This window comes from Chelmon rostratus, chromosome 6 (assembly GCF_017976325.1).
Source record: "Chelmon rostratus isolate fCheRos1 chromosome 6, fCheRos1.pri, whole genome shotgun sequence".
Classification (NCBI taxonomy): domain Eukaryota; kingdom Metazoa; phylum Chordata; class Actinopteri; order Chaetodontiformes; family Chaetodontidae; genus Chelmon; species Chelmon rostratus.
Window position 1 is genome coordinate 1374715 of NC_055663.1, and position 24996 is coordinate 1399710.

The window sequence follows — 24996 nt, forward strand, 5'->3', positions numbered from 1 at the left end:
AATCTGAGCCTGTCAGTGACAAAAACAAGGGCTTTCAGTGGATGATACTGTGATGGATGCAGTTGCTGCAAATGATTATGCTGCAGCCACTGTAAACTGTTTTTCAGCTGATGACTGAGGGGATCTATTGGACCAATGTCACAACTTTTTTGTACCTATTAGTCATTCAGACCTCAAAATATGTAAAAATTGGGCTCAGGTATTAAAATTTGACATTTATTGAAATTACAGATTATTAAACACATCCATTCCAACTGAGAGGCACATATACTTATAATATAGTTGCATTTATGATATATATATATTTTTCTTTTACATAGTCCTTTGTATAAAATGTACATATATATATAGTCAGCTTTTGTTTTGCATTTTGTGTTTTTCTATTCTGCTGCTATTTTTTTCCTACTGCTATTGCTGCCTGTAACACCCACAAGTCTTATCTTATCTCTTATCTTACCACAGAATGTACAAAATACAACATTATAAAAGATCCTTTGGTTGCTCTGGGATCCTTCTTTTTGTTTCCGAGAACAGAGTGCGTTATAGTAATTGAGTCAGCTTGAAATAAAAACATGAATCAGTTTTCAACAACTTTGCAATTTATAAATGGTCCTTTATATATATTTCTAAAGTGAAAAATTAAGTTTCTGTCACCATGTTGATGTGGGAGATTTTAACTTTTTTTAATATTTATACAAATATAAAGGTACATGTTACTAAAAAGACCTAAATCTCTAATAAAGGTTACTTCCTGTAGCCAGGAATAATCAAGCTAAGGCTGATGGAAGTGCCATTAATTTCGCAGGTATTTGTTCATAAATAAAACAACTGGATGCATTATGCTACACTTTTGACCTTACTAGAGGAAGAATTAAAGAACCAACAATGCCAACACAATTCATCTGGAGGGTAACATGATTGTCTGTACAAAATTTCAATTTAATCTCTTCAACAGATTTTCAGTCTGGAGCAAAGTGATGGACAGATCTATAATCAACATCCCACATTTATCTTGTGACCCTTTGGAGGGCCCTGACCACTAAGTTGGTAACCAACCAGCTATAACAATGCTTGTGCATTGGTGCTTTAGCAATATAGTAATCAAATATATAAAAAAGTGCCAATGTGACATTTTTCTACATAATGAGTACTTTTACTTTTGATGCTTTAAGTACATTTGATTTTTAATACTGCAGTTTTTAGTTATGTAGGTATTCTTACATTGTTGCATTTGTAATTCGGTATAAGATCTTCCACAGCTGTTTAACAGTGAACACGGAGGTAGAAAGTAGTAGGGTGGATCAAAGAGCGACAAACAGTATGGAAAAGGGAGGGGGAAAAAGGGAAAATTCAAGGTAAAGATGGTCAGAGGAGAGGAAATGGGGTGAAGAGGAGGAGAGAAAGCGTGGCATGATGGCTGACAGTGATTTCCAAGGATCCAGGACTGCCCAGGATGTACCGACAGGTAAACAAGACATAGCACATTTGTTGTTATGGGATTTACTATAACAGTGAAAGAACAACTGCTGTGATGGACAAGTTTATAGGGATCCAAACAAACAACCTGTACCAGTATCAGCCATGGTAGACAAACAGCTATCAGAAAACCACAGACAAACAGAAAACTATTCACTAGGTAGGTCAGGTGGATAGGTCACCACACCCAGGGAGGCCTGTTGTTGTACTTGAGAATGGGAACTACAGATCAATTTATGGCGCTGAGGCAGGCGGCAGTGGGAAGATCCCATTATCAGCTCAGCAGAGGATAAGCTGGGAGAACAGGTCAATGACACAGACCCTTGGCTGGAATATAGCAGCACCACAGTGGCATAAATTCTGTTGAACATCTGGATAAGACACGAAACTAAGGTTTGGGAAAAGACTGGGGGGAGAGGAGGAGTGTAAAGGTGAGGGAATATAAACTGAACAAGGGTCACTAATTGGGGGGAAAGTTTGTAGGAAACCATAATTGGTCACATTATTCATATTTCTTTGAATTTGGTCATGTTCAAGCAATTGTAAAAGAGACTGAATAGAACAGTGGATATTAATGGCATAAGGAGAGAGAGAGAGGTGGAAGAAAAACAGAGGGAGGAAGAATGCGATGAAAGAGAAAGCGGCTGCAGAGGTAAAGCTGGTGGATGATCTGTGATGAAGATAATCCTGATTACCTCTGACATAAAGACATGCTGGAAGTTGCTCTCACTCACTCGCACGGACCTCATGTACAAACACACTCTTACAAACATCTGTTTATTGGTGGAAAAAGTCCTCTCAAAGCTGTGATACCACAATGTAAAAGTATTCCACTACAAAAGAAGTGCAGAAGAATGATTATAGGTGTATTTAAGTAAGTAAACATTCATATTAAGCTAAATTTGACCAGTTGGAGCGTACAATAACCTATATTATTCTATGGTTAGTGTTGCACCTGGTCCAAGTGGCTAGTTTCAATTAATTCATATTCTGTTTGGTAATGTAATCTACAAACATGCATCATTGATCACTGTATCATGTTTTTGATGAAAAAAACAACACAACACACTGCAACACAACAAATTAATGCAGATGTAAATAAGATATGAAATATATTAATTGTATTAAACATCATAAAAAAGAATGAAAGTAAAATGCATAAATTAAGTAGCATTAAATGGAAAAACTATGCAAGTAGTTACCCCAACTTGTACCTTCAGTGCACATTCAGTGAGTAAATGTACTTTAACATCATCTTTAATTTCCAGCATTGTATCTGCATATAAGCACACATACACAGACATGGTTTTGTAAAAGCTTTTTTTTGTCTTGCTGTACTTCGTGTATCATCGGTGTGTGTGTGTGTGTATTGTGCTGAAAGAGATCAACATTGTTGAGATTTAGTTTCCAACATTTTAGAAGCAATGGTTCCCTCTTGTGGCCAAAAGTAGAATCATCTCCTTGAACTTGAAATCTTTCACAGTCAGTTAAAGATGCAACATTACAAGAACATGAAGTCAAAAACTGCTTGTGTTGCTTTTACCAGTGAGGTTTATTGTGAAATCCTTAACGTACTCTACACAGGAGTGCACAGGCCTTACAGAACATGCCCTGCATGCATCAACATTGTCGTAATAATCTACTGCTGTTATTAAAGAAAACTTGAACAGAAACAAAATTTACAAAACTATGATTGATAAGTAGAGTAAAAACATTTAAAAAACCTTCCCTCATGCTGATTATAGTAAAAAAAAAAACAACAAAAACCTAATATTCACAGGAAATAGGCACAATGAAACATGTCGGACAGAATATAGGCACAATGCAAAGGCACAAAGCTTAAGTGATGACAGCATGTGAATAGTGGCTTTACGCACAGACAGGTAGATAGTGGGAGGCTCAACGGACACATTAAGATCAGAATCACCTTCTGCAGATGTTTCTGTGCGTTAACTATCTTTTAAATGCTTGAGCTAACTTTCTGGAAGAGTGGGAAAGAAAATGAATACACGTGGGAGCGCAGAAGTGGGGTAAATACAGCAATGAAACAAAACAGAGACAAAAAGTGGAGAGAAAGATACAAGGGGGGAGGGAGGAGGGGTCACAGAGGAAGTCATCTTCAGCTCATGACAGCAAGCCGAGCAAAAACAAGACTGGAAGAGGAGTGGACTTAGCGTCCCAATCTAGGTCAAGAGGCGCAACGCCAGCGCTGCCCCTCCCCGACATCCTTCCTCTCGCTCTCCCTCACTCCTCCTTTCCCACAGAAAACTGGAGAGGAAATGCTGGCAGAGCCCTCCCTCTCCCCTCCTCAATCTGTGCCTCCCCAGGTTTCTTTCTTTCTTTCTTTCTTCCCCTCACCATCTCATTCTCTCTCATTTCCCTTTTCTCCTTACTCCCCCCCACCATTTTTTATACCTCTTTCATTTTGAACCCTCCCCCCAGTGCCTGACACTACTAAATCAGCAGCATGTGGGCTTAATGGAAACCAGACCCTGACCCATTCCTCTCTCGCCGGCAGGCTTCCTTGTACACTTAATTAGCTTCATCAGCCTCTTCAGCTGTAGCGTGACAGAAGGAGACACAGGGAGACGGACACTGCAGCTACGGTTTTACTCTTAGGTTGAGTTAAGATGGTCAGAATCTGAATCTGATCCCAGCCCAGCGTTGTATATCTATATGTTTCCACTTGGATTGTGTTTTTAGCGCTGCAGTCTAAACAGTTATCGTGGCTGTGGTGGGAGGAGGGGAGGCTGGAGCCCATGTGTCTGTGTGCAAAAACCAGTATGTGCCTTTGTTTGGGCGAGTGATCCCTTTGCCTTGGTGTGTGTGTGTCTGCATATGTGGACACGCATTCACAAATGAGTGCATTTAGGGTTTTTTTTTTTTTGAGACTGTGGCATCGGTGCATGTGTGTGTGAGCAGAGATAACAAGGTGGGAGGCGGGAAGTCATGGATGCACACAGCTGTCTTTGTCTGTGTGTCTGTGTGTTTAATAACCACAGCGAGTTCTGCTTTATGCAAACTCACACACATACAGCATCTACAGAGTCAAAAGTGCAAATAAAGAAAACTGTCAAGATTGGCTGAGGCACCACAGTCAAACATATGTGTGTCTTTGTTTTAATAGCTACAAGCTGATGTTTGTGTGAATGTACAGTATGTGTGCTTCTGTTTAATGTATGTGCATTATCAACTTTGTCTGCATTTACACTACAAATAAATCAGCTGTCCCTCCTCTGTACAACTAGAATTGGTAGAAATGGGCATTCCTAGAGTGTCATGTGTCTTCTACAGTCCACATTTGATGGCTGACACATCATTTTTAATGTTGTGATGGAATAAAAGCGATTTTTTTTAAAGAATAGAGGTACTTCTGCAGATATCTGGATCGCACAAAGGGAGCCACAGGAGAAAGACTTTGAGGCCAGTAGAGGGAAACTGTAGCTCCACAGGCGCCGACTTTAACCACTTTTGTATTATTTCACATAAGCAATAAAAGTTCTCACAATGAATGGGGCCCAAAACGGTGACGCATCCCCCACTTTCTTAGACTAGTACTGTGTCAAACCTTCTTTCCACCGCGCCATAAGTAAAATCTGTGAGGGCAACGACTGTGCCAGGCAAACGATGAATACCCGTTCTATCTCTTCTAGTTCTGTACCTCACACCCAGTCCTGCAGCGAACGTTTGCAGTGCACCAAGGCCCTCGGCGTCTCTTTGTTCTGCAGAGTCCTGAGGATGGCGTAGATTAGGATGAGGATGCACAGGATGAGCACCAGAGGGACAATCACCATGATCAGGGTCATGACCTTTGATTCATTGTCAGCCACCGTCACGACCACGTTCACCTCTTTGTCCTCCTCTTCCTCTGTGCTGTCGGGTTTAGAGGTCTGGTCTTCCTCTGGGTCTGTGTCTTTGTCCCAGCCCCTGTCCGGCTCTTTCCGCTCGTCTTTGCCTCGGTCTGAAGGCTTGACCGGTTTGTCTTTTGGCTCCTGGTCGGTGTCTGTGTCAGGCTTCGGGTCAGGGACTCCCACGCAGCCCATGAAGTCCTTCAGGATGGAGCGAGGGTACCCTTTGTCTGCCTCTGTCTTGCGATTGTCAAACCTCCAGTAACTGGTGCCTTTGTAGAAATAGGTGTAAACTGCATGGGAGGAAAATAAGAGTCAGCCAACTCACGTGCAATGGATTTTATGTGAATATACTGTAGATTACGTACAGTGTTGATATTTGGCGTCCCAGACCTGACTCACTGCTGTACTGTACTGCTGTTTCCTTGTGAGGAGTGACAAAAATAACTTTCAAATAGTGGATGGTAGATTGCTAAATTACACGACCATGATTGACAGGGTGCATTTCATATCTGTTGCAGTGACAGGGGTGTGCCATGTGAGTGTGTGGCTGCCAAACTGGAGCTGACTACCTGAACCAGCACAAAGGCTTTATTTTCTTATTTCTAAAGTGAATAAAATTGTGTTTTGCTTTTGATCCTGTCCTGTATGTATTAAATCCTATTTTCAAAGGAATTGTTTAACATTTTGAGAATTGAGCTTGTTCACTTTCTCAGTGGGAGTTGGATGAGAAGATTGATACCACTCTCAAATCTGTACAGTAAAATATGCAACTACCACCAGCAGCCAGCTAACTTAGCTTAGCATAAAGACTTGAAACAGGGGGTACCAGGTCTGGCTCTGCCCAAAGGTTAAAGAAAGACCTACCAGCTTCTCTAAAGCTCACTAGTTACACAAACAAGATAAAGGGGTTAATACGTCTATAAGTGTGCAAATTACAAATGTGCAGCTTATCGGGTGTTTTTGTGTTGGACTACTTCTTTTAGCAGGAGCAACTGCCAGGCGACCAGCGGAGATTCATGACGTTTCTATATTTGGTTTTTATACATTCTGAAAAAATGACGTTGTGGTAGGTTTGTTACCTTTAGACACTACCAGGGCTGGCTGTTTCCCACTAATTCCAGTCTTTATGCTAAGCTAACCCTTGGCTGTAGCTTTGTGTTCACTATACAACTGAAAAAATGCATTTCCCTAACTGCCGAGCTATTCCTTTAATCTTTTTGGAGAAGAAGTGTTGGGCTAACGGGAGAACAGGGTTTTCCAGGGTAGTTTTCTTCTGTTTAGTTAATGAATCTTTCAGTACTTCAGTCATTGCCCATAAAACTGACATATGTGTACTGATCCTACAACATTTGTAAAGACCCCCTCATCCATTTGTTTCGACAAGTTAAATCAAGTTCAATTTTTGTGCAAACAAGGAGCAGACTCAGGAATGTTTCTTTGGGGACCAGTTGAGCCTCTTTCTTACATTCCAGTATTTGGCACTGAATGGACTTGTTCAGGGCCAGGGCTGACTGATAAGTACAGCACCAGACTATGCAAAAAATGTGTTCATATCGAACTACAAGAAAACAATACATCAGTGAGACGTGTTGCTCAGATGCACTAAGAATTGGCAATGGGATGTTTTCTTTGTCTTCTTGAGATCTTTTTCTGGGTGCAAATAAAGCTCTGTAGTGGGAACCCAGCTTGCAGAGACATTAGAGCAGTTTGGGTGGAGATGAGATTGGACTGTTACAGAGTGCATTTAGCAGCTCTGCCACAAATCTAATTTCCAAAGGAAGGACGGGCCAACCCTCAAACCAGAGCTCTAATTCCTCCCTCCTCTCTCTCCCTCATCCCCTCACCCTTCTCTCTGCTCGCTCCAGCCTACCTCGTCTGTAAAAATTTAATTTTTTCCCTCCACTCTTACACACCCCATTTCACCCCTCTAACCTTTCATTCTTTTCTTTCCCTCCACTTCATCTCACTCCTGCTGTTCTCCCACTTTCATGGCTGTATACACAGTTTTTGCTGTCAGTTGTAATTCCCATAAACAGAAGCTGTACCCTTCCTCCAAATTGAGGCCGTATTTGCTATATTTACCGGCATCATCACTGAGGAAGGCTCCTTTGGGTGAGTGAGGGATCCTGCCCCATCTGCTGTTTGGCTTGGGGAAGTCACGGTCTGTAGTCCGGGTCTCCTCATTGTATCGCCAGTATCTGCACACAGACAGTAAGATATGTAAAGACGTGTAGAAAACCAGTTTTAAACATGGACATTATTTTGAAATGTGTCTGTGTGTGTGGTATACTGTACCTGTCTCCAGAAAAGAAATATGTGTACCCGTTGGGCTCCCACCAGATTGCCGTGTCTATCTTGTGTGCAGGGACTCCTTGTCCATACTCATGCAACGGCTGTGGGTAACCTGGCAGCACATCAGCCTCCCTGAACACCCAGTATCTATCATCTGCAGGGACAAAAGGATATTTATTTCTCCGAAGAGATAGTAACACCTCCAGTACAACCTTCCAGCACAGGTAACATTTGTTACCTGGATAAAAGGGGGGAAATGAGGGAAAAGCAATGAGGGAGAGAAGGGAGAAAAGGCAGCGGCATATAGAGTGAAAGCCACAGCCAGAACATTTGGCATATTTCATGGAGTTTTTTCACTCCAGAAGAAAAGTAGAAAGGACAGGCAAGGTAGAAGTGGTAGGCACAACACTTATTTTCCAAGATTTCCTATGTGGCAGCCAATTCTTCTCTGAACCTAACCTTTGGGCACACTTTTCAGCCACTTTCCGCCTCCGCTGCCAGGACACTGCTGCAGTGTGACGTAGTAGACTCAACTATAACAGCTAAGTTTGTGCACTGGGGCTTATATTAATTGGTGCACATTTATTTTGAACATTTTGACCTGATGTTTTGTCTAATACTGTAGTTACATTATTTTGGATTCATATGGCCAACATCTCTGCAGGTTTGGATATTTGGCATATACTGTGCAGCCTACCACCTATGCAGCTCGGCTTATACCCGTCACTCTCAGTGATGTGCACAAAAAACAAGAACAACAACAGAAATCAACATTAACAGGAATTTCTTATGATGTCAGTGCCAGTAAATCCAGGATCAAACGCTCAGAAATCCTTAAAATGCATGACAAATCATCACAGGGCCTGACTGTAAAAGTGAAGCCTCCGCAGCTGTTAACATCTGGAGCAGTGCACAGCAGAGAAGGCTGATGCAATCCTCTGCCTCTCTCATGAGGCCTTTTGGGGCTCAGCTGGAGCTGAGTCTTACTGGGCCAGCAACAGCTGCCACACTGCACAGACCTCTTTTGAGACACACACACCGAAATCAGCAATACACAGTAACAGACACAAACTATGACATATGCAGAGACACAGGAACTTTACTCTCAACACTCTCTATCTGCAGCCATATTGTCAGAAAGTTTCAACAGTGAATCATTTGGATGGAGGACTTACTTTCTATTACACATAACTTCTAGCATTTGAAATATTTCTGTTTGTGTGTATGAGTGTGAGTGTGTCTGCCAGATACAGAGAGTTATTGCTGTGTTGAATTATTACCATATCCTCGTAAATCACATTATGTGAGGGACAAATATGCTGAGCTTGCACTGTTTCCTTTCAGTCTGAAGAACTCAAATCAAAGCACAGATCAGATTTGTGTTTCACTCCCCATTTTGCGTTTATAGAACACACTCTTAAATAGCTCCATGTTGGCTTCTGCTTCGCTTGGGGAAAAATAGCTGAGAAACAATGCGGAAACTGACCAGTCGTCTGTTGTGCCTTTAAGCAAGGAGATTTAACTGCACACGAGCTCAGTGTAGTCTTCCAAGAAAGCTTTGACGTAACACATGGCACAGTCTGCGCAGCATGGGGGTGCTGTGCACACAAAAATGACACCTTTTATTGCTTATAAACAGCCTTGACATACCTTTAAAGAAGACAAATTTGCCGTCGTGGCGCTCATAGGCTGCATCGATGTCGCTCGGCAGGCCGATCCAGAAGACAGATATCGGCATCGGATAGTTATCCAAGACCCGGTTCCTCCGCACACGCCAGAACCAGCGACCCTGAACAATCAAGCAAAATAATGATGCTCATCTTTGATCAAAATTAGAAGGTCATGTTAGTTAATCAATGTCCTAACATAACAACATCAGTGACCACTGACGAGCTCCTTCATCCACAAAATGTGGAGAATTAGAGATAGACGTCCAGTCTGAAGCAAACCCAAATGATTTGTTCAATGATTCTTAACTTCTCACCTTGAAAACAAACATCTCCCCCCTCAGCATGGTCACCGTGTCAAAGTTCCCGTCACAGATATTGGGGGCCTGGTGGTCCGGCAGCTTGGGAGGTCGGGGAGGAGCAGGGGGTGGTGGAGGAGGAGGAGGAGGGAGGTCGTCTTTTCTAATGTTTGGGGTGACCGGTTCAGGTTCTGGGCTGGGCTGGGAATCAGTGGGGGCGGAGGTGGGGAGGACAGGACGTGACGTAAGACTGGGGCTCGGGGGATGTGGGCTGTCGTCTGTCGGGTAGGGTGGTGCAGGTGGGGGGTCGGTGAGAGAAGTGAAGGTGGGTTCATCTTCAGGAGAAGAAGTGGGGGTGGGGAAGCCATCGTTGGGTTCATCGTCAGGGGCGGGAGGAGAGGTGGGTGGAGCATCAGTGATGAGAGGAGGACCTGGCGAAAAGATGAAGAGGTCGGTTCAGAACTAGACAGAGAAACTTCTCTGCTCTCATTTTTTCAGATTCCTTCTGAAATGAAATAAATTCCTCCAGCTGCCTGTGTGGCATTAGACATCAATAACTTCTTTTATACTCTCTCCCTTCCCCTTCACAATATCCTCTCCAATTCTCCCTCACACAAAGAAAATGTCATTTTCCATTTTGTGCAGCGGTATAAGCTCATTCAATTGGCTGCTCTTTGGAAAAATCGGTCCTGCTGGTTGCTAAGAGGAAAAAACACACAGATGCAGCCATTATGTAATATGCAACGACAGCTGATGGGCTTGAAGATGTATTAAGTTACGCCGAGCCATAAATATTGCTAGGAATATATGAAGGCTAATGCTGGCCAGAGACTCAGCTATCAGTGTGAGGAGAAATTCAGCGTCTGCAGCCTTTTCACCTGCAATGTAGTCCACAGACAGCGAAGTCTCAGTTTGTTTCTGAGGCTCTGCATTTACCAGACTTCAAACAGTATGAGAGGCAGTATGACAGTTTATTAGGCTCTTTTTCTAATCTGCGTTTTGAAATCTGTGTCTTCACATGATGCACTTCCTTATTTTCTAGTATACTTTATTTTAGAGCCTTGACAAACTCATAAGCTGATGGCTATTAGTTGACTATTTACATCACAGGCCAAAAAGGGGCTGTTCAGCTGCACAGAGTGGACCTGTATCTATGAAGGGGACGCCCCTGTACACTGGAAGGCAGTTCTGCTGCATTAACTGACTTGTTTTTGTCACTTGAAAGCAGCAGAGCAAGCAGTAAACACAACACTGACACATTATCACCTTATAAAGCCGTGTCAGCCTTTGCACACCAGCAGCAGACATGGAGCAACGTCAGCCTTCATTTGGAGCTGTGTTTCCGGCCACCTGATGAATGTTCACCCTCCTCATACTGTAAATCTGTTTCAGTCTCCAGCGAGGGAGGGGAGTTATCTCTTATTATCAGTAGCTGCTAGATGCTCCACTCAGCTCACCAGCTAGCCTTCTTTGAAAACAGGTTGATGAGAGCGAACCAGAACAGTGCAGCCACGGTCTGGAAAACCAAAACAATGTGCTGATGGAGGCCAAAATGCTCAGTACAGCTGAAAGGAACTGCAGAGCTGGTAATAATTCTCTGTGTATAGATCATCACTGCTGTATAGATCAGTAAACTAATACAGACTTTCTCTTGTTTTGTTTCACGCTGCACCTGAACACACTTAGACTGATAAACTGAAAACTGCCGGGCTGCAGAAATCCTGTACAAAGGAACCCAATGTTTATTTTTATCAACAAAGTTTATACTTTGTTAATGTCTATTTAAGCTCCACAGGTCCAATTTCTCATCCAATCAGAGCTTTTCTCTAGCTTGATCCTTAAGATCTTAGTTTAGTAAAGAAGCTACTGTACAGATTTCAGTCAAAACATCTGCCATACAGTATTTACAGCACAAAACCTGCAAGATTCTTCACATCTAGTTTGTCTATAGTTCACTGTGGAGCAGATGTCTAGTGTAGGCGCATCAATAGGCCAGAAGAGTGTGGGTATGGAAAGATTTGGGGTTTGCTGGGCAAACTAAAACCATAGACAACATTCCCCAACTGAATCAGATTTTGTTTTTATCTCTTGTATGTTGAAGAGAAGTGACGAGGGCAAAACAATAGATATGCAGGAAAAAAAGGAAGCACAAACCTTGTTTTTGTCTAAAGCAAAACAAATCACAAGTCAGTCATTCAGTGTAAATAATGTCTATAATGACTTTACATCTGCAGTTTAAGAGACAAATGAGAATTTTCTTCTGTAATTACAGCTCTTATTACAGGGCTAAAGTAGAAACACGCCAACACATACAAACACAGTACTCTAACACACACCAGCGTTTCTCTAACCAACACGCACACACACACATCGACACACACACAAAGATGTCATCTGTCAAGTAACAATGGCATCCATTCAGGCAGGGAAAGGATGAGAACATCATAACGGTATGCATGATATGCCGTTTGAGTGCGCTTACACTGGTGTTGTGTGTGTCTGTGCACATATGCACAAAGCTTCTCTCCAAGGCTTCTTGTCCTCTTTAAATAAGGGTCCAGATGTGACGCCAGTGTGATATAACCTCAAATTACAGCCTCATTCTGCACCTCAGCCCCACAGTGACTGCAGAGCCAAAGCAGTTCAAGTATGAAGCCAAAACATCAAAAATATGGAGTTCCCCGTTTTGTTTGTGTGTCCCCTCAGGTGTGGATTCAGTTCAGATTTTAATCAGTTTAGTCAGAGCTCATGAGCTAGATGTCACCGGCTCTCTTTCAGTATCATGTTTTTCATCTTAACCAAAGCTTAGCGTCGCTTGTTAACCAAACTGCTTTGTTAGCATTGCTAAGAATTGATAAATGATTTCATTAACATGCTGTGAGCGTCATATCACAGCATCTGCATCGTAGCATTTTCACATCATCTCTTTTTGCGTAAACAGACCGACGACATGTCTCTTTGCAGTTTGCACATAATGAGATCTTTGCAACAGCTCATTAGCTGAATATTGCCAGTAAAGTACTAACTGAGCCTCAAGTCATTATGGCCAAATTGTGCTGGTAAATTTAAATGAGTGCATCATGGAGGACAAAGTGATTTAAACAGGTGGATCAGTTCAGTGTTTGCTCACCGTATATGTACTGTATTCCTTTGATGTCGTCCTCGTGTAGTGTGAAGTTGTGTGTGTGAATCCACTGGTAGAAAGGAGCCATTATGGCACTGGGGTTATCTGAGTGCTCCAGGCCCAAAGCATGACCAAGCTCATGGACCGCCACCAGGAAGAGGTCTATACCTGCAAGACAGACAGTGACAAACATACAGTTTGCACATAGCAATACTGAACTTAGATCATACGTTTGTGCAAAATAACATGCAACACAGAAATGTTGTGATAACACATATGACATATTGTCATGTAGAAAAAAAGTACATTTGAGTTACTGCAAATGGAACAAAGACATTGAAAATAGAGTGGCGCTGTGCTCTCATGCTGAAAAACACCTCTGTTCACTGAAAACCACCAACTACCAGCCTCAGTGGTCTACTTCCAGACAGAGTTCATTAGCAGCTTTTGAAAAACTAGTCCCTAAACTCAAACATTGCAAGTGCTCACACAACCCCAGCTAATGATACTTACATAAAGTACCATGTAAATCCCACCTAAATGAATCGAGGGGGAATCATGGAGCACTAATCCACGAATATCTGTTGTCCGTGTGATATGCTCTCGTAATGTTGCTGAAAAAACATTTCTGAAACACACAATTTGGGCTGTTCCAGTTCCACTACAAAGATGTTGTTTACTTAGCCCAAGCTGAGGGAAACATTTTGATTAAATCAAGCTGATAAGTTATTATAAGAATAAAATTTGTTAGCATCATAGTGAGGAAATTCTGACAAATTCTTTGTCATTGACATGGACCCAGTGACCAGGAGGGACAAGACCATACACCACCAGCTAATGGTTGGAGAGATGATCCCTCCAACGGGACGTCACAGGTTCAGACCCCACAAGACAAATGAACCACAAACCTTGTGGGTTTTGGTTGTCCAGTGACCACGGCTCGTCAGCATCAAAGTGTGTGTCCCCACCTACTCCTGGTCCGGGGTAGAAAGCGTGGGCCAGTGATCCCCCCTCACCATCAAACAATGACATATCACCATGGAAACCAGAGGCAAACAACAACAGAATGTCAGCGAGCTCCGCCTGGCTGCTGTTGATGTTGTTTTCAGCAGGTAACTCTTCAAAGGTGAGCGGTGTGACCCGCCGCCACACATCAAAGGCCTTGCGGATTGCGGTGAAAGCCCGCTCCTCGCCCAGTGAGGAGGGGACGTGCTGGTTCATTATACTGGAGCCAGGAGAGAAAGCATATTGGAGTTGCTACGTTCAATATTCTGCTTTATTGTTGTCTTATTTTCATATTTCAGTGCTATGAACCTGTAGGTGATGTGGTCTTTGTCCCACTGCTGTCCAGTGAGAGCGTAGCGTTTCTTTCGTGCGCCATCATCCATCTCCACCGCCTTCCTGTCTGGGAGGCCACAGCGAGGCCGATGCATGGCCCTGCACAGCCAAACACACACACACACACAGAGCACATTATCAACTGTTAGCTGTAAATCGTGGCTGCAGAATTTCCTCAGTTCTACAAAATGCAGTTTGCACAGCTTGAATGATGATGTTTTTCTCACGGCCATAAACTCAACCTTCATACTGTAGCTTTGCTTAGTGTTACTGTGTTTTAAAAAAACAATTCCAGACTGAGGCTGAAAAGGATTTTTCTGAGCTAAGAGAAGGGAAATACACACACGTAAGATTTATACCACTCTCATTTCTGTATTGCAAATATGAGGCTACAGCCAGTAGCTGCTTAGCTTAGCACAAACACTGGAAACGGGGGAAACAGCTAGCCTGGCTCCGTCCAAAGGCACAAAAAAACCTTTCAATGTGTCTTTTTTGCACTTTGATTTTTGTACAGGTTAAACACGCAAGATACTATGAGTTAATCAGTGGTGTTGGTATGCAGATTTTGTTTCCTTGGCACAGAGGCAGGCTAGCTGTTTCCCTGTTTGTGTCACCAGTGTACAGACAGTGATGTGCTATCAAACTTCTCCTCTAACTCTGCAAGAAACTGTCAAATGATTCTTGTAAGATCTGTGATGTTTTCATAAACCTCACACACACACGCGCGAACACGCACACACACACACAGCATACACTCTGAGAACAAAGGCCTAATACAATGAATGAAGGCCACAGCTGAATGTGGGGATATGACACAACAGCTTGACCAGCCTCATTAGTCAGGATGTGATATAAGTGAAATGACACTGTAGTTCAAAAAAACCATAAACAGTTATTAAAAGCTGGCGCTGTTTCAGAAGCCGCTGATAATATTATTATGTGATGGGGGAATAGCCTCCTGAAAAAAAAGTCCTCTGAAACTAATCGCTTCAGGATGCTTGGTTGTTGAGGTTTTGAAATTTGTGACCATCATTCCATCTATACCATAAGAATGCATAAAAAATTAGAAACTTCATTATATAATAATCCCCATGTGCTTTAAAACATGCCCCAAGATCCTGGATTCAGTTTGCACATCTTTGAGGACAACACCCTGCAGAATAAAAGCACAGCTTCACAACAATCTGGAGCTTACGTGACAGTAGCAGGGTCCATCTCTCCAGTCACCTCTAGGCCATAGAAGCGCTGCATGTCGCTGATGGCTTTGGACAGAATCTGAGCCGACTGCATGGTGGACATCTGTCTGCTCGCCTGGGACAGGTAGCCGAACTTACGAAGCCACGCCTGTTGAGGAGAAAGCGACGAGTCGGTTTCACTTAGACTCGCTTGGGAGAAGTTGCTGAACACGTGTGCCTGTGTTGGTGTGTGCGATGCATGGTGTATGCTGTATATGCACATGACAGCTCCGGCTGGTGAGGAGGCACTGTGCTAATCCAGGAACAAGCCTCGGTCTAATGAGTGGAGAGAGCATCTGAGGAGTTAAAAGAAAAGAGAAAGTACAGATAGACACCAGATGGCTTCCATTAACATTACAACATTCCTGCTCTCTCATTCCTGCCCATTCTCCTCACTGACAGCCAGGATGAGGAGAGGAGAGGAAGAACTGAAAGCAGGAACACTAAAAGGACAATAGTTAAAGTCTATATCACCACTGTAGTACACAAGATACACAAAACTCTTTGTGTGTATGTCAAATGATGGTAAAAGACCATCTGGCTGACAGTCTAGTGACACACCATGAATTTTCCCTCTTTCTTTCATGTTTGCTGACATAGAAATTGAGCGTGCAGAGCCACGTAGCCAGGCAAACAGGATGATGGGTCCTGGGGGAAAAACCTCTGTCAAGATTGAAGTTCTGCCCTTTAAAAAGCCTCACCAGCACCACAGGGCCCCCTCTCACAGTTGGATCACGGGACTCATACCTTCACACATGCACAGTGTGAACGCAGGCCAGGGGCCACAAGCATGCAACATACAACCTCATCACGCCTGCACACAGAGAGCAAAAAAAATCCTCTGATAATCTCTGCAAAACGTGACAAGTCCCATCCAATGCAATGTTAGAACAGATGTGTTCACATTGGATCATCTTCATCATCATCATGAAAGAAGAGAGGCAAAGTCTCTCATACAGCAGGGCTGCAGGACACAGCTGATGATCAACATAATCATATTCTGACATTTTCATACTGAGCACTATATGGAAAATACAGACAGATGAGGAAAACTGGCGTTCACATAGACACTTAATAACACTGTAAGCAGATAGAGGGAGGGCTGAACACGTGTCAACTATTCTAACCTGCATTTATCTGTAAGCAGTGCATCAACAGTTGAAGAATGACTGTATCTTCTCAAACTCTACAATAAATTACACACAGAATTTCCTCAGAAGCTTAAACCGTGACTTCATAAAGTCTTTTCAGATGTATAATGGGACACTGTGGGCATGGACACAACCTGCTGTGTGCTGTGACTGTACCTCAGCGCTGAAGCTCTCCTCCTCTGGGACATTTTCCGCTGTGCTGCACAGGATCAGGGACAGTAAGGACGACAGTGTGATGATGATCTGAGTCCGGGGCTGTTTGGATGCCATCTTCTTCATCATGTGCTGCCCGTGCTCCCCAAATGGACGAAGTTGTGGCGTGATGAAGGTGACGGAAAACAGCCAAACAAGTTCCTCCGGCAGGCAGCAATACAGGTGCTGTACGGTTTACTCTCTTCTCTTACATTTAATTACAAATCTCCGCAACTAGTGAGCGATCTGGTCATTCTGGAGTTGGCACATCTGAAATAACAAAGTAGATACGCAAACAAAGGCGTATTTACGAACCATCGGAAAAACATGAATCGGGACACTAATCCATTCCCGGTGGGAGGCAGTCGGATTTCCCCGGAGCCAGCAGCCTCATGGCTCATCCAAGTGTTCATCAGCAGCTTCTTTCATGCAAACAGCTCAGGCTGCAGCCGGCGGCCAGATGAACTAGACCTTGCCCCCTCCCCGACGTCGACTATGGCTGATCAGCAGTCCCAAGTCCCGCAACAAGTCCCCGTCCCCCTCCTGCAAACCGAAGCGTCCGGGCCCAGAAATTAGCCCGAGAAAAGTGTCTCTGAAGTTACGCAGTTTCTCAACTTGCTGCTAAACACTGCTCACGACAAACACAACCTTCAGAAAGTCAGATTTCACCTGCACCGTTTGCACCAGCGGACCTCCTCAGCTCAGCTCTGCGCTCGGAGCTGAAACGCGTTTGGCAAATATCTGCAACACCGCCATCAAACAGTTGTGTGTCTGATAAAAGATTAGTAATGATTTCAATGTGAACAGAGGGCCCTCCTCCCTCCTCATACAGCAGACCCACAGCAAGCACAGGTCAGTGCGCCACCTGCTGCTGAAGAGCGGAGCTACAGCGAAGCGTCAGCTGCTGCTCCACAGGACCACACTGACATGGAGGAAGAGGAGAGCTTTTTAATGTGTGGAGACCTTTCATTTGATCCAGCAGCTCCTCTACAGCACAATTCACTGGAAAAAATAAAGTGTTTAATTGAACTAGTTGAAAAAGAACAGAAAAACCTTTCATTCTGAGCACAGCACGGCACGGCATGGCACTGCAGACTGAGCGATAGCTCAGGTTAATGAAGTGTGACAGAGCCAGCATGCACGATAAGCAGCACAGCAGAAGTGCAGATGCTTGCAGTCTTCATTAACGAGCTCCACCTGCAATGCTCCTGCTCTAACATGTCAGATGTCTTCTGTGAAATACGCCTATTATTCCAGCTGTTGTGTTAAATTCACCGTCTCCAGGAATGCTGTTACCTTCATTACCGGTTTTATTTGCAGAGAGGAAGGAGTGACTAAGTGGAAAAAGTCATCTCTCAGATCTCCACATGGTCTTTCCTGGGTCACACCCTGATCTTTACTGACCTTCAGTACATTCACTCACAACCCAGAACAAAATGGATTAAGCCAACATGAAGCTTACTGAGCAAGTTTAAGGAATTTCAATTACAGAATATAAAGTGTTTTTGTTGTGTCTGACACAAAACTTGAATTTTCTCGACACTTGTTTGGGGAATCATATGACGGGAAAAAAACTCCTATGTTTTATGGGTTTATTTGTTTGTTTTTTTTAATCACAGTTTTATTTAAGCCACCAACAGCAGCGATGCTATTGTCAGCGCTCCTCTATTTGTGTGAGCCTCCGGCTGCCCGCCTTGGCCACAATGATGAGGATGATGAAGAAGAAGCCGACAGTCCAGACGGCAGCTACAGGCAGCACCACCATCGTCAGTATGTCTGAAACAAACACCAAGGAGATAAAATGTGACTTCCAGTGAGACCTGCAGAGAAAACTAAAGGCAGCTGGGAGGTCCAGCACAGCATTAATCATACGGTGACAGTGACAAAGACACATGAGCTTACTGGACTGAGCTCTGTCTGGCATTTCTATCCTGATGGGTCCATACGACAGCAGGCCCTGGGACGGGTCTGCTCTCACGGCTTCTCTCTTACTGATTGAATTACAGTTCTGCACGGAAAAACAGGAGAAACGAGAGGCCGCAAAGTGAAGCCATCAAAGACAATAAATGATACACATCCTTTTGTGGGTAAGGAAGTATTTTACGTTAACTTTCACCGTATTTTCTGTGAGACTCAACCAATGTTAGGACCGATGTAGAAACAAATGAGGCCTACTGTCACTTAAGTCTCTTAAGACTACCAAGTATAAGAGTAAGACGAGCTCACAGGCGCGCAGGACTCGTGGTCGTCTGGCTCACACAGCTGCACGGAGCAGTGCAGATAGAGGTCGTGAGGCTCGGCCGTGAAGCGAAACATGTCAAAGCTGTAGCGAATGGTGGAGCTTTCTCCGTTACGGCCCGACTGTCCCGCGCTCGTGTTAAGAAAGGAAACAGTTTGGTCGTTCACACACCTGGATGAAGAGATGGAAACGACAAGTAGGAGTGAGAGGAGCGGAGTTTATAGTGAAAGGATAAAACAGAGATGAACTGTGGATGTCAGGAGCTGTTCTGACCCGTTCAGAAGCAGAAAGTGAAAGGATCCCTCTGCAGTGTTCGGCTGGGGAGTCTGTGTGGCCCAACACTCGTTGATGCGGAGCAGGAAGAAATCTGCAGGCTCCACGACCTTCACCTCCACATACACCTGGACTCAGTTTAGAGGTCATTTCAAAGCAATCATTGAAATGATACGAGCAAAAATACAAATTTGATTCCTATTTGGCTCAACTGGTGTACGAACGCTGACCCACCTTGTCTCGGAGTTCAATGGTGGGGGCGCTGGAGTAGGCCTCGGTGTAGGAGTGATCTGTGTACAACATCATCTGTATCGTGGCATCGAGTTCATCCACGCGCATCACCGTCTCGCTGACCGTGAACGGGGAAGAAGGGAAACAACACAAGATTTGTTTGGTGACACAAGGCTTAAACACTATAGCAGCAAATTCAGTCTGTGCTAAATATTGTTTTCAGATTGCAGAGCACACAGTAAAATCAGTATCAGAAGGTCATCAGGGAGCTTTCTGGTGTGGCACAACCCCTTAAATCTGCTGAAGAAAATCATTTGGGAGTCCTCGTCACAGGAGCATGCTCATGAACGGATAAGCTCTCTCTTTAACACTTGTCAGGGTATTGCTGAGTCCTTTCATTTCCTCACCTGGAGAAGGGGATGACTGGGAAAGGCAGGCTGACTGTCCTGACGTATGGATAGACACATCTGTAGTCCATCTTAATGATGGGATTTCTGATGATGTTTCCAGTAACCTGGGGGTCTGACAACAGACTCAGGGAATATGAGATGTGAGTAAAGTTTTTCTGTGTGAAGGGGAAAAAGAAGAAAATTAGCATGAGGATAACTGTTCGAATGTCCTTTTTTATGCTGAACCACAGTGACGGGTTCGTGCTCAGCATTTAAAGTGCTGCTCCTGTTGTACCTCCAGCGGTTTGCCTCCACAGGTTAGATATTTGTCTTTGGATATCTTGGACACGTAGTACGACACACCACCGACGACCGCTCTCTGACCGCGACAAGATTTGTTGGGCAAGTGCAAGGACTCCAGTGGCACGTTGTGATACTTGAAGAAATCTTCTATCACTCTGATCGCTATGTAGTTTCTGCCGCACACAACTTTGATGTGTGCATCTGTAAAAAACACAAAGGAAGAGCGTAACTTTAAGTGAGTGCTTGAGATCCATGAGGGGACAAGTGTACTGTTGTGTTAAAAACAGTAACCAGTACATGACAATGGATTTAAAGCTTTTGTCATCAGTTTCCTTCTGTCTTGTTTGTGACAATTCATCTGAGCTCGAGCAGGAGAGCCGACACTTCATCAACATGCACTGAGGTTGCAGTAGGATGTGCAGCTACACTGAAGCTTTCTGTATGACTAATGCATGTGTGAAATGTCATATGGACAAAACGACCTGTCATGTAATGACCTGCAGTCACGTGTCAAAATGTACCAAAGGGGCACTTTACATGTGATGGTCAGTGGTGGTCATGTGGAGCACAGTGCTGCTGCTCAGCCTCTCCGGAGGGGACGTCCTGAATGTTATTTATCATATTGTGATGTGATACAGGTGAGGTGATGAGGTCATAATGTCACCAGAAGAGGTCAAATGAAATGATTTGCTACTGGGTGAATTACGGGGAATGTAGGATCTGATGTTTCTGGAGCCTGACCCTCACTTGGGGCTAAACATTAAAATATCTGGGCCCTTTTGCATCAGTTTTAACAATACTAAAGGTGCTGAAGTGCCCATTTAAGCTGTTTATTAACAGTTTTCTTCTTGGATAACTCGATAGACTATTCATTGTTTCATGGTGAGACATGGCTTTTTGTGACATAATGATGCTTCAAACGTGCAGAGTGATTCATAAGAAGATCATTAAAGTACAAAAGCAGTGAGAAATGTGCCTACCTTTGTCACACTGGTCACCATAATATCCAGTGGCACATTTACAGCCTCTTTGGTCTTTGGACAGGACACATCTTGTGCGGTCAGTGCAATGCTCCACACTGCACGCTCCTGCACGGCAAAGACATCCCGCTTAATACTCCACCAAGCTACAAATACACCTTACATCTCTGTACAGGTGGACGTCATTACCGTCAACACGGTGGCGCGTGAAGCCCAGGAGTAGCACGAGGAGCCCGCTCAGCTGCGTTCAAGAACGGACATGAATCAACTTTAACTGTGCAAGCTGCTGAATGACTGTTCACCGAGTAACTGGGCTGTTTCTTCACTTCAGCCTGTCTACAGAAGCAGCCCTCTCATCACATCAATAATGTTTAGCATCCTTCACTCTGCACCCACCTTCAAGCCGGTTAGGATCATCGCTGCAGGCGACTGGCTTTGCGTTGCTTTAAACTAGGCTTTGAGTTAGTCTGCTTTATAAATGCGGTATTTAGTCTGTTCTCTGTTGTTCTCCGTCGTTTTCAATCCCTGCTGCTCTCCAATTATCAACACCTGTCTATTTGGGCGGGTGTGTGCGCCAGTAGCGCGATGACACCCAACAGGAGACTGAATTCCGCCAGTTATACTTTCTATTATTCGACTTGATGCATTACTTTTAGTGAATTGTGGTCATTGGTGAATTGAAACTATTTCAGCTGTTTGTATTACAGAAAACATTTTATAAAAGTCATATAAAACTGAAACATTTAGAATAAAACCTCCACTGAACAACATTTCACAGTAGACAGTAGTGAGTCAATTACAGGTCATGTTTAGCCTCGTTTCATCACTAAGTTTTGTCTTAAACAAAAATTAAATCCAGGGCTCTCCACTAGATGTCACTATTCTCGACAAAGTGGGTTCAGTGCTTTGCAAAGTTCAGCCCATCACCTCTTTCTGCATGTGAAACAGAAAGAAAAGCAACATAACTGTCAGGAATTACGTGCAAATATTCACTACAGCAAAAACTGAAAATCTATACTCAACTGGGACATTTTTAAGCTGACTTACTATGGATCAGTTGATACACCATACAATTAAGGTGGAGGTGCTGATCAGTCATCTGTCCCTCCAACGTCCAGTCCGCCTTGCTGCAACCCCCAACGTCTGCTGCTCCACAACCAACTATAGCTCACAGCCACCCTGTACATCCACTGCATTTCCTGCACCATACCCTACCCCACCACCCACAACCACCAACATGTGCTCACTCCTAGCTCCCTGCTTCAATCTGGCCCTTACAACAAACCAGCTAAGGAAAGAACTCAGGAGGATTGTGTGAAGAAAGTCTGTGGGGCCCAAGGACCTCAACAGCTACTGTCCAGTGGTGCTGTCACCACACCCGATAAAGACCCCGAAGAGGCTGGTCCTTATCCAGCTCCGTCCCTTGCTGAGGTCATCAACGCACCCTGGCATTGGGGTGGATGATGTTTTTCCATCTACCTCCTACATACCTCACCTGGAAAAGGCTGGGAGCACTCTGAGAATCATGTTCCTTGACTTCAGTACCATACAGCCCACACCTCAGGGGGACAAGCTGAAGCTCACGGGCTTGACCACCACCTCACAACATGGATCATGCAACGACCTCACCAGCTGACCACAGTGCAGGAAGACACAGGACTGTGAATCCAACATGGCCGTCCGCAGCATGGGCCCCCCCGCTGAGCCTGTAGACTTCATGCACAAATCAGCTAACTGAAACCTGCAAACGTTCTCTGACAACTCTGCAATCGTTAGTCACTGATGAGGATGACAGAGAATACAGAGAGCTGACACAGGGATTTATGGACAGGGGCCAGCAAAACCTCTTCAACATCAGGGCAGGGAAAACCAAAGTACTGGTGGACTTCTGCAGGTGCAAATACTCTCCTTTTACACAAGCGAACATCCAGGGAACGGACATTGAGATGGTGGAATCTTACAAGTACCTAGGTGTTCACCTGAATAGTAAACTGGACTGGACTGACAATACAAATGCACTGTATAAGAAAGGCTGCAGCCTGCTGAGCAGACCTGGGTCTTTTGGAGTGCAGGGGGCACCAACCGTCTACTATGGAGTGGTCTGCTGGGGCAGCAACATCTTAACTGCTTACAAGAAGTGACCTAACAGACTGGTTAAGTAGGCCAGCCCTGTCCTGGGATCCCCCTTCAGCCCAGTGGAGGTGGTGGGAGAAAGGAGACGGATGGCTAAGCTATCCTCCCTGATGGAGAACATGTCCCACCTCATGCAGGGCACTCCGTCACTGGCCAGCTCCTTCAGTGACCGGCTGCTTCACCCGCGGTGTGTGAAGAAGAGATACTGCAGGTCCTTCCTTCCTGCTGCTGTCAGACTTTACAATCTACACCGCTGCCAGTAGACCACACACACCCAAACTGACACTTCACTTGTATGTGTGATGACATGTAACTCAGCTATGGCAGTGTCTTACTTATATTTACTTACTTTGTTTTCTCATGTGTTATATTTTGCTTTTCTTCTCACTGATGGTTCTTACTATTACACTATCCCCTCTGCTTCCAAAACACTCCCTGCTGTAGTTCTAACCACAGATTGTTTTATTCAAAGATTTTGGTATGAGAGGAACAGAAATCAGGATTTTGTTGTCAGCAGGTCAAAACAGTGGGAGACTGTGCCATGATGGGTCTGTGGGAGGAAACTTAGCGTCTCACGGGAAATCATAAGTGGGTCACTGTATTTCATACAGTGCCAACTCAGCACGCCGAAGGCTGGACTCCATATTCTCAAGACATTTGGGTGCAGACCATCTGTTTTTGATGGGACAAATCACAGCGAGAATACGTTTTTGATGAGTGAGGCAGCATGATTGATGAGGCAGGTTTGCAGCAGTCCATCTCTGGTGGCAGATCAGACAGACGGACCAGGTTACTAATATGTGTTGTATTTTTCTTCAGAACTCTTGAAAACAGCAACTTCAGTCAGACATGAATGATGTCGTACCAGTGGAGAGTCATGAACCATGGTGCCGTGTTTCCACACTTTAAGTATTTGTCACGTACAATACTTTGACAATCTCTGCCAAAACAGGATTTGTGTGAACTGAAGTCAGTGAAAACTGGAAAAAGGAGGCTTTGTGACAATTTTTTGTTAAACGTTTCAAATACATGTGACATGTTTTTTTAAAAATCCTAATCGCTGCCCTATTCAGCTGTGTATGAGGTCAGTAAGAAGCTGAGGCAGAGGATGCAAGTGCAGATGTTGCAGTTGCAGTCAGCTTGAAATTGTGTCTTAAAATACAATCTTTAATTCTTTAAAAAATCTGGCATCTGTTCAAAAGCATTTATTATACACAAGAAAAGCATATGATGAGGAGGGCTTCTGTTCATACACCCCAACACTCCAGACTGCCACAGGATTTCATCATATCAGACAGTGAAATGACTCCATGGAAACCTCAAGACACACATTTTTGACCTTGCCCAGTGAATTTTATTTTACTGATCATTAAGTTTTTCTTTTGAAGTCTTTTTCTGAAATTAAAATTGTCTGTTAATTGTTATTTTGTTGTGCCACTACAACCTCAAGTTCACACATAATTTGGACCCAAACAGCAACAGAACAAACCTATGGAGAAAATATCAGCAATGTTATTAACAGACCAAGGGGGTTAGAAAGATTATACAAATTATTGGATGCAGATTTACAAAACATGTCAGTGTAGCACCTTTGAATGTAGCTTGATTGTTGTCTTAATGGGAATAATGTGTCTTCACGTAATTTCATTCAGAATGTAGAGTCCAAATCATGAGTTGGGGGGAAAAAAACCCAAAAATGACATTATGCATGGGTGGAAAATCCACTAAGTCAGCACAGAACATTCATGTCAGAACCAAATACCAGTATCTGTTTACAGGCGTTTTACAGTAGGCGCGTGTATTCATGTAAATATAAGACTTTT

At 43.8% G+C, this 24996-nt stretch overlaps 2 protein-coding genes across 2 annotated transcripts; both read right to left on the bottom strand.

Moving 5' to 3' along the window:
- Nucleotides 1-3007: 3007 nt before the first annotated feature.
- mmp15a (matrix metallopeptidase 15a) lies at nt 3008-17393 on the bottom strand. Its single transcript, XM_041938515.1, has 10 exons — nt 16590-17393; nt 15243-15391; nt 14024-14146; nt 13618-13934; nt 12716-12877; nt 9604-10016; nt 9270-9408; nt 7623-7773; nt 7410-7525; nt 3008-5617 (listed from the first exon to the last, which is right to left on the bottom strand). The coding sequence occupies exons 1-10, from the start codon at nt 16713-16715 to the stop codon at nt 5139-5141; spliced, it is 2175 nt and encodes a 724-aa protein (XP_041794449.1). The 5' UTR covers nt 16716-17393; the 3' UTR covers nt 3008-5138.
- An 886-nt stretch (nt 17394-18279) lies between these two features.
- On the bottom strand, nt 18280-21457 carry zpd (zona pellucida glycoprotein d). Its single transcript, XM_041938542.1, has 10 exons — nt 21437-21457; nt 21230-21281; nt 21041-21148; nt 20053-20261; nt 19776-19933; nt 19372-19486; nt 19138-19265; nt 18852-19035; nt 18528-18633; nt 18280-18401 (listed from the first exon to the last, which is right to left on the bottom strand). The coding sequence occupies exons 1-10, from the start codon at nt 21455-21457 to the stop codon at nt 18280-18282; spliced, it is 1203 nt and encodes a 400-aa protein (XP_041794476.1).
- Between the last annotated feature and the right edge of the window lie 3539 nt (nt 21458-24996).